The sequence below is a fragment of the Lathyrus oleraceus genome, chromosome 1 (genome assembly GCF_024323335.1).
Source record: "Lathyrus oleraceus cultivar Zhongwan6 chromosome 1, CAAS_Psat_ZW6_1.0, whole genome shotgun sequence".
NCBI lineage: Eukaryota > Viridiplantae > Streptophyta > Magnoliopsida > Fabales > Fabaceae > Lathyrus > Lathyrus oleraceus.
The window spans coordinates 258,530,180-258,540,651 of NC_066579.1; the positions used below are offsets into that span (position 1 = coordinate 258,530,180).

Consider the following 10,472-nt stretch of genomic DNA (forward strand, 5'->3'; position numbering starts at 1 on the left):
AATTTGCCGATGTAGCAGATGAATTCCTCAATGCCATAAGTCACAGGTTCAAAATAACAACTTCATAATGATCATGTTGCAGATGAACTCAAATGCATCTCCAATGATGTATTAGATGAAACTTCCATTACAAGCACTTGGTTACATGAAAGTTGGCATTGGTCATGTCCTTTGCATAGGGAGTGTTACCTAAATTCTAAGTCCAATAGTCTCAGATCAAACCAATAGTCCACACAAGGTGTCTTTTAGGGTTTTTGTTCTTATTATGTACATTAATGGTCAAAGACCACACAATCAAACACAATATACACAAACAAAATATATCACAAAATATGGTCCAAATGGACAAAGTGAAAATGACATTAACATGAACAATTAGAATGGTATGAATAATGGCAAATGAATAGAGCTTAAAAGATAAAGTGCATTTAAAATAAAGGACTTGAAAATAAATGTTAGTTGTTAATGAGTTAGAAGTTAGTATTGCTTTTGTTTTTTTGTTTAAGTCATTCTTTGGAGAACACTTAACCCACTTATCACAAGCATGGATCCTTGAACCAAGACATCTTCCAAAGGAAGGAAAAAAGGTCAAGTTTCCATATAATACCATGAAAGAGGGGAGACTTACAATCTCACTAACTAGAATGCTATGCCTTTTGTGTCAAAATTTAGCGCTATGTTAAGCAATCATAATTGGACTTATGTAGAAGTCACAACTATTTGAGGTCGGGCAATAAAATTTTGGTGTTAATCCATGTTAGAGACATAATATAATGGACTATGCTCATGAAACATACCACACACAAAAATAATATGCAAAAGTGGTGGCCTAATCTCATTCATACTTATGTTGATTTTGCAATCAACTAGTCTTAGGATGTAGAGATATCATTTAACCATGACATGAATGCATAAAGAAGGGAAATGGGATGAAGAGGGAGGGGAGATAGATCAAACTCAAATTGGACAAAGGAGGACTTTTACCAAATTAAGATCATTCATTCATTTTAGGAGATGGAATGTACATTCCATCAATCCCCTAAATCCAATGATCTTAATCTAACAAAGTCAAATCAACCTTGACCAAGGCCCAACAACACAAGTCAAACTTACACAAATCAACCAAAATGTCTCAACACAATTATTTGGAATTTATTCAATTTAAAAATACTAATAATAATGCATTAAATTAAATATGGTTGGTCAATTTCCTAAAATCTCATCAAAACACCAAAAAAATGGCCATGAGATTTATCATAGGTCAAACAAGGTCAAAGGACCTTCGGGAATTTTTTTTCCAGAATTTTTGGAAACTTAAAAGTATTTTTAAACAATTAAAATTAAACACAAAATCAATTAAATCATGAAAAATCTTAATAATGATCCAAAAAATAATTTTAATTCAGAATATGAAAGACGATTTTATTTAAATTTTTTTGGTGAAACTCTCATATTTTTTGGATCAATATTAAAATTAATATGAATTAATGAAAATCAAAGGAATAAAATGAAAATCAGAAATTACAAAAAAACGTGGACCACTTGATCTCCCTCATTAATTGAGGTGGCAGATCAAGTTGCCATAAGCGCGCGTTCCATGATGGAACTTAGTCAGTGCGATGCACATGTGGTCATCAAAACCAACGCATGAGATTAAAACAATTTAAACCGGATCAATGGCTCAGAACCTGGCCACCTCGCTGCCGGAGCAAATGGCGGGTCACCTTCTCAGGCGAACCTTGCCGGACTGGTTCACTCATCACCATGATTAAAATAAAAAAGGAGGACATGATCTGAAAGAGAAAATGGCGTAGAGCACGAATCTGACCTCAATTTTATCTAACTCCAAATATATAGAAAGATATGAGGAGTTGAATTTTGAGGTATGTCAACTGAGTTGCTTTGATTTGACCTCTAAGCAACTCAATCTTCTTGCCTACATTGGTAGGACTTCAGACAACCAAAGATTCAAGAGAATTGATGAGAATTGAGTGAGAATCAAAGAAAAGAAAAATTCTGGAAAATACCTTCAATGTTGTGCAAAACTTGCTCTTCCTTGCTTCAATTCTTGTTTGATCTTGCTCCAATGACTTGCAGAACTGGATTGGGAATAGTAAGAAGCTTTGGATCCTTGTAGATCATATATGCATAAGATGATGAATTTTGAAGTGTCCCTTGAGAAATTTGATCAATTGGTGAGGAAGCTTGTTGAAGAAGTTACACAAGATACCTAGACAAACTAGGGTTTCCAAGGCAAACCAACTCCAAACTCTTGAAGAAATCTTGACCAAAATAAAATGTAAAGATCATTAGGACTCATATATGTTGATTTAAAACATTGTTGACCATTCCTTGGTTATACTCTTAGCCATGAGGGTCTTAAACCTTAGATATGAACTTGATAGATCAATGGGGATCATGCCCTACCTACAAAAGAGTCAGACAAATGCAAAGACATATTTTTGGTATTTTGGTTAGTAAAAATGATAATATACAAGTATGATACAATCTTATGGTGCTTGGTGATCTCTCCCAAAACAAACCCAATAGAAAATGGGTAAGGAGGATGCCAAGGCATGATCTCAATGCTAATGCATATGATGAAATTGCATGAGGGATCTTAGGGTAAAAATTGGGGTCTTACACATACTCAATAATTACATAACATAACATTGTTTCAAACACTCATGATGTCCTTCCAGTGTGAGTATTAATATTGCTCTACATTGTCTTTCATAATTTCCTGTTATAACTATTTCTTAATAATTTTTTTCCAAACACTTATGTTTTCAGCATCACAAACATTGAGTTAACATCACCACCCTTGACTGCCCCTGAATTACGGTTCACGTCAAATACAGTTCCAGTAAATTATATACCAACATGTCAATTTTTTGCACCGACACCTAACTTGGATTTCGATAGTGCAACTGAAGATGGTTCTGACTATGATCCATTCTTAGGTTTGTGTAACATTGCTTTCTAATTAAATTGAATAAAACAGACTAATCTAAACTTTTCTAATGTATTTATTGTTCGTGTTTCTGAAATACTACAACACACCAATCCGATGACGATTCAAGCCTTCATGAAGCAGAGACTTGTCCACCGTTTTCAACAGCAAATGACCCCAACAGAAACAATCAAGGTTAACTGCATACCCTCCCTCATTACTTATTTATATCATGACATAAAGTTTTTATATCATGCATATGTAAATCTATTCATAGAATTGTTGCATACGTATTTTATTCCTTAGTGTTATAACAAAAAGTGCAACAACATTCTATGACAAACTGTGCATAAATATTATATTGGTTATAACAATGTTTTAACAACAGAATCAATTATTCATTATGTATGTCATCCGGTTTTAAAGGATAACATATGATGAATAGTTCACTATGCAAAATGATACTTATAAATTACATGTTTATAGTTTCATACGGTAAATACATAGCATAACATTTGGTATGTCATGCATTTATAGTTTCATGATATTTAGCTTTGAGACATTAAGCATTATTCATTTTTAATGTAGTTGACTCAAAAGAATATTTGAGTTGTGATTCCATTGATAGATCAGAAGCTAACGACAACGATGCTTTCGAGCATTTGACACCAGAATTTTTGAGTTGTCTAAAAACTTCTGGATTACCAAACCACTCAATTAAATTAAAAATTGGCACAACCATCATATTGATAAGGAATTTGAATTAATCAGAAGGACTTTGCAATGATACAAGATTGAGAGTTACTAAGTTGCCCAACCATGTAATCAAAGCAACAATTATTTCAGGTGCAAATATTGGAAACACTATTTATATCCCAAGAATGTATTTGTCTCCTTCTCAATCTCCATGGCTATTCAAACTTATCAGACGACAATTCACAATTATTGTGTCATTTGCTATGACAATCAACGAATCTCAAGGTGAATCATTGGACTATGTCGGTTTATATTTGCCCAAGAATATTTTCAGTCACGGACAACTATATGTGGTCTATTTCAAGAGTTAAGAGCAAAGTTGGATTGAAAATCTTGATACATGACAAAGACAACAAATCCTTATTTCAAACAATAAATCTTGTCTTCAAAGAAGTTTTTCATAACGTCATATATGTAACTTTAACTTTCTGCTTATTAATATTTTTTAAAATCACATTAATATTTTTTCCATCATTATTATCATATATCATTAATTCACCTTTATTTAAACATGTTTGTAGGTTATGTCATGTCTACAATTGATCCTACAAATTTCTCAAGTATCATTTGTTTATGCATAACTATTACAACTCCAGTTTTTAATATCTTTTGTTGGCTACAGAATGATTTTGTTATTCAAACTCATCGAAATATTATGAAATTTTTATCAACTTATATATTTTGCTTTGTTGGGATTTTATTAATGTTATATCTATTATATTATATTTATTTCAAATCTATATTTCTATTTTCTTTCAATTGTATATTAAAATAAAATATTTTGTTTCTCCTATTTTATATGGAGATATTTTCCAGTGCGTTTTACTAGTTAAGGTTAAAAGTGAAACTAAATAAAGAAAAAGTAAAACCAAAATTTTGCTGAGTCCATTCTTTGTTTATTTATATATTACAAATATTTATCTTGTGCTGATTCATTCATTTCTCTCTCTCGTTTGTTCTACAGATTCGTTGGTATCTTGGAAGTACAAGTTGTTGCTTGAGCTGGTTAGGATTCAAACAAACACCAGTATCCAATTACCTTTGTAAGTCTTGAATTAAGGTGATTATTACCATGTTATTTTGTGTTTTGATTATGAAGTGAAATTGTTATCAAGTTTATGGTTTTGGTTTAATAAAACAATTTATTGGTTTTTACGCTCCTAGTCCTCAGAGATGGTTGCCTTTGGGAAGAAGTTGAAAGACAGACAAATTGAAGAATGGCAAGGGTATGTATTTATGTTGAGAGTTTAATGGTAGTATTCAAGTAATCATAAGCTTGGATTTATCACCGACTAAGACACTTGTGATTTATTCATTTTTTTTCAAATTATTACTTGTTTTTCGTGTTATAGTTCATGAGTTTCATTTTCTTTTAATCATAGATATTACATAAACTACAAACTGATGAAGAAACGAGTAAGGCAATATGCTCAACAAATTCAACTAGGAACACTAGATAGGCGACATGTTCTCAAGGATTTCTCACGAATGTTAGATAATCAGGTTTCCGCTCTTTCCTTTCTTGAATGCTTTATGATGAAATACTAAATCACTTTGTCAAACTCACTGCTATGTTTTATATTTGTTTGAATAATTTCTTATGTTAAAATTCAGATTGAAACCATTGTGCTTTTCTTATTGGAGCAACAAGGGCTTTTGGCAAGCAGGATAGCAAAGCTTGGAGAGGTGCATAATGATTTACAGCAGGAGCCTGAAATTAACAAAATAATGCAACTGCGAGAAGCTTATAGAGCAGTTGGACAAGATCTATTAAACCTCCTCTATTTTGTAGAGATCAACGCCATTGGCTTGCGCAAGATATTGAAGAAGTTTGATAAACGCCTTGGTTATAGATTTACTGATTACTATGTCAAAACTCGTGCAAATCATCCTTACTCCCAGCTGCAACAAGTCTTCAAGCATGTGGTAATTAATATCTTCACCTCACATGATTAATCAATAACCATTCAAATTCACTCAATCATATGGAATTTGTAGGGAATAGGTGCTGTTGTGGGAGCCTTATCTCGCAATCTACATGACCTTCAGGATCGTCAGGGGAGCTACTTATCAATTTATGATCACCCTTCTCTTCCTCTCCAGGTTTCTTTCTTCATTTACTTTTCTACTTAAAACACTAGCCTTATTTTATTGGTGTTGATTATGCATCGTTTTACTTGCAGGATCCCGTGGTTGATTCAATAAACGCAGCTGTTGATAGGCTATCCAACTCAACAAACTTTCTTAACTTTTTGGCACAACATGCACTCATTTTGCAAGATGACCTTCCTACTCCTTCTGAGGAACATGTTGACGATGAAAGATACCATTTTATGTCTCTTCTGCTCAACTTGGCAAACACATTTTTATATATGGTCAATACATATATCATTGTTCCTACCGCAGATGATTACTCGACAAGCCTTGGTGCTGCGCCAACGGTTTGTGGTATTGTTATTGGGGCAATGGCTGTTGCACAGCTGTTTTCTTCTGTGTATTTTAGTGCATGGTCAAACAAATCATACTTTAGGCCGCTTGTGTTCAGTAGCATAGCTCTTTTCCTCGGAAACGTCTTTTATGCTTGTGCGTATGATGTTCATTCAATATGGATTCTCTTAATCGGTCGCCTGTTTTGTGGGTAAGCAATATTCTGTTATCTTAATTTTCCCTCTCATTACTTGATCAACATAATTTATCATAACGTGCCTTTTGACTTTTAACTTCATATAACCATGATTTAATCTTTCTCAATCTAGTCTTATAATCAATTTTAGTAAAAAGTCCACCCTAATGGGAATTTTAGAAAATAGGATAAGAAGGAGGTTTTAAATTAAGAATCTTAATATATGAAGCACAAACACAGATACGGGACACGACAATGATACATCGACACTTTAATAATTTGAGAAAATGAAAGTGACCAAAAGTAACATAATCTTTCTCAATCCTTGTTGGTGTTAGACACTGACACATGTCAAACACCGGACATGCCTTCAATCTAAAATTACGGTGCTACATAGATCTTAATACACCATTATTTTCACGGTACATGGATGTTATGTTCTCGACTTCATTTGAGTTGTAAATGCCTGAGCTGTATTAAGTTAAGACATTTTCTTTTTCCTTCTGAAATTTGCAGATTGGGTTCTGCCAGAGCTGTTAACAGGCGTTATATCAGTGACTGTGTTCCGCTCAAAATCCGCATGCAAGCATCAGCTGGTTTTGTTAGTGCCAGTGCTCTTGGAATGGCATGTGGTCCTGCATTAGCTGGCATACTTCAGACTAATTTTAAGATTTACAACCTTACATTTAATCAAAATACCTTGCCCGGGTGGGTTATGGCTGTTGCTTGGCTAGTATATCTGGTATGGTTATGGATCTCTTTTAAAGAACCTTCTCATGATGTTGAAGAGAATCATACACCACCAAATCAGTCAAATGATGGTACTCAACTTATTTTGTGTTTTATCATTCTGTTGAACATCTAAATAGAAAATAACACATTTTTTTTTTCTTCCTGTGCAGTAGAAAATGGTGCACTTGAAAAAGGCCTAAAACAACCATTACTAATTACTTCGGATGATACGGTAGATGAAGACATTGACCAAGATTATGATGATAGTGAGGAAGCTCCAGAGGAATCTCGCCTACCAGCCAATTCAATTGGATCGGCATACCGGCTACTTACACCTTCTGTAAAGGTTTTTGAACTCACTGTTACTTTTATGTTATTGGACTTTTATAAAGCAATAATGTTTTCATTAGATTCAAAATTTTCTAATCATTTTTGATGTTGAGATGGAATCCTAATTTACTGGTGTTTAAGTGACACATGTATGGTCTTCTTTGGGCATCGAAGACATGTTAGTTTTAGAAAATTATAAATGAGAAAAATTCCTTAAAATGGTGGCATTGTTCATTGTTGAAAGTATAATTCTCCGTGTCAAAGTAATATTTTCGACATAGTCTGTTGTCGAAATGCTCTGTGTGTCGGAAAGCATAGTTGTTGAAATGTCGACAGAATTTAGACTTACCTTTATTTGTTTGTTTTAGCTGAGTTAGTTAGGTTAGTTGGAGATTGCTTATTTTTAGTTGGAGATTGCTTGGTGAACAAGCAATCTAAGCCTAAAAATAGGGAGGAACCCTATCATTCATTTGAAGAAAAGTTAGGTTTGTAACACAGTTGTTTGAAGAAAAGTTGAATAAAATTTCAGTTTGGAAGCAGAGAGAAATTCTGCAGAATTATTCATCGTCTCTCTTTTCTCTAAAACCCTAATTTCCCTTTCTGCTTCAATTCATTTTTTCCTTCTCTCATTATCATTGAGAATTAGGCTAATTTCCAACAGGCATCTCCAGTCTTTACATGAGATCAAATATCAGCAAATCACACTGAAATATAGTAGATTACTTTTTGCTTTTTATATACATGATGATTACCATTTGTTATATAAGATTTCTTGTATTGCTGTTTCTTATATAAAATTCACCATGTTCCTATCGAAGATGATTAGAAGAAATGGAGAGTTAAATGCTTTAACCTGACCAAATTCCGCATCATCTGCAGGTTCAGTTATTAATATATTTCATGCTTAAATATGTAATGGAGATTTTACTATCTGAATCTAGTGTCGTAACAACATACTATTTCAACTGGTCAACAAGCACAGTTGCAGTTTTTCTTGCTTGCCTTGGCTTGACAGTTCTTCCTGTAAACCTTGTTGTTGGAAACTACATAAGCAACATGTTTGAGGATAGGTAATCTATACCTTATATATAAAGTTAATATTGTTGGAAATTATATTATTTTTCATGTTGTCTGAGAGGTCATTTCTGTTTTAGGCAAATTCTGTTGACATCAGAAATTATGGTTTTCATAGGAGTTTTACTCAGTTTCCATGTAATCTTTCCATATTCTGAGCCACAATACATTTGTTCGGGTCTTCTTGTATTTGTTTCTGCCGAAGTACTGGAAGGTAATCTCTTATTTTCTTTACATTTTTAGATTGTGCACTAGATTGTATTATAAGGGTGCAAAGAGAGCATAAAATTTTGTCCTCATAAGTAAAACCAATAAATTTTAGTGATTGACAATTTTTAACTTCTGCATCTGAATGGTATTATAGCCAATATAGAGTGTAGAAAATATATTTCATTCTCTAATTTGTTTAATCACACTAGTCTACTCTAAATCTAATGGGCTTGATAAATGGGCCGACGAGTACAATTATTATGTATAATTATTAGTAAATATTATTTACAACTCTTCCCTTCAAGCGGGTAAATAGATATCTATCATTTTTAACTTACAAGTAAGTTGGTTTAATTGTTATTGGTAAGCTTTTGTTAACACAGTTGGAGATTCCGTCTTTATTGCGGTACGCCCTTAGTCGCCTAATTGCAATATTTGACTTGTTTTAATTACAACTTCCAACACTTATATTATGTTGGGTTTTGAAGGGGTGGATTAGTCCCGCCTTATTTAAAGACATAACCTGTGTAGTGTTTATAAAGTTTGGGCAGCATTCATCTTGTATGCTGGTTATTCATCTTGTATGTTGGTTATGTAGTATGACGAGTTAGATTAAACTCTAATTCTTATAAGATATTTGAGTCTAGTTGGTTAGGTCAAAGAAATGTATACCATTGCCTTAAGGTCCCTGTTTTAGCTCTTGCATTCTCGGTTCTTGAGCAGAGTGTAATTGATTTGTATGGCCTTTTTGACAATATATCATTGATTCCAGGTGTCAACTTGTCACTACTTTCACGCGTTATGTCATCAAGGCTTTCTCGTGGAACCTACAATGGCGGACTTCTGTCTACGGAGGCCGGAACAATTGCAAGAGTAATTGCTGATGCTACCATTACCTTGGCTGGATTTTTGGGTCAGAGTAGGCTCCTTAATGTCACCTCGCTTCCTTCACTCTTCATTTCAGTACTCTCTATCATAGCAACCTGCAACACCTTCAATTCTTTATACTGATTTTTATCCCGAGGCTGATATGGAAAGAGAACAACTCTCTTTTTCAACCACACCGAAGGAGAATACTTAGTTTATTCCAATGGTAAAATGGATTGCTTTTAATTTAGTTAGATTTAGAATGGAATCATCAAAGGGATGTAAACGATGATTTCGACCATAAGCTTGATAGTCGATTGAAGTTTCTAAGTATGGAGGATCCAATATCTAGCGATATCATACCAGAAGAAGAACTAGACCGGTTTTATTCAACACTTCAACTCGAATTAGTAAAACCAATGTCTCCTTGCATAATTTGGATTCCAAACATTCATGATCTCGATAGGAATGAGTCGAATGACTTATCGATTAGTGAACTCTTTCCAAAGACTCTAAAAAAGGGTCTACTAGCAATAATCTTGTCATTGCTTCTACTCATGTTCCAAAAAAAGTAGACCTTCTTTGATAGCGTCGAATAAATTAAACAAATGCATTAAGATTAAAGGCTTCTTATTCCAAAAAAAAAAACACTTTTTTGCTCTTTCATATACTAGGGAATTGCACCTGGAAAAGCAAATATTCAATACGAATCGATTGGGGTCTATAATTGGGTTCTAATGTACCAGATCTTGTATCACTTCCTAACGAGGCGCTATCAATTAGTATTATACAAAATAAATCTATTATAGGCGCTAATATAATTAGATCTACTCTTCATAGACAAACTCTTCATAGACAAACTTGGGATTTTAGATCTTAGATAATAGGGATTCAGGATCATGGGATCCTTGTTTATTAGCTAGGAAG

At 33.5% G+C, this 10,472-nt stretch overlaps 1 protein-coding gene across 2 annotated transcripts; it reads left to right on the forward strand.

Moving 5' to 3' along the window:
- The first annotated feature begins 4,588 nt into the window (after nucleotides 1–4,588).
- On the forward strand, nucleotides 4,589–9,980 carry LOC127129943 (SPX domain-containing membrane protein At4g22990). 2 transcript variants are annotated; one of them, XM_051059045.1, is made up of 11 exons: nucleotides 4,589–4,752; nucleotides 4,874–4,935; nucleotides 5,092–5,212; nucleotides 5,324–5,635; nucleotides 5,708–5,812; nucleotides 5,893–6,347; nucleotides 6,849–7,153; nucleotides 7,235–7,410; nucleotides 8,274–8,464; nucleotides 8,549–8,682; nucleotides 9,451–9,980. In XM_051059045.1, the coding sequence occupies exons 2-11, from the start codon at nucleotides 4,883–4,885 to the stop codon at nucleotides 9,687–9,689; spliced, it is 2,091 nt and encodes a 696-aa protein (XP_050915002.1). In that variant the 5' UTR covers nucleotides 4,589–4,752; nucleotides 4,874–4,882; the 3' UTR covers nucleotides 9,690–9,980. The 2 variants fall into 2 exon arrangements, with proteins under 2 accessions (XP_050915002.1, XP_050915007.1); XM_051059050.1 differs by having other exon boundaries at nucleotides 4,604–4,769.
- The last annotated feature ends 492 nt before the right edge of the window (nucleotides 9,981–10,472 follow it).

Excerpts from the sequence above, each read along its gene's own strand:
- LOC127129943 (XM_051059045.1), top strand. The coding sequence starts at position 4,883 with ATGGTTGCCTTTGGGAAGAAGTTGAAAGACAGACAAATTGAAGAATGG. Across the intron at positions 5,636-5,707 it reads AACAAGTCTTCAAGCATGTG|GGAATAGGTGCTGTTGTGGG; the intron begins GTAATTAATATC and ends TGGAATTTGTAG. Across the intron at positions 7,154-7,234 it reads ACCAAATCAGTCAAATGATG|TAGAAAATGGTGCACTTGAA; the intron begins GTACTCAACTTA and ends CTTCCTGTGCAG.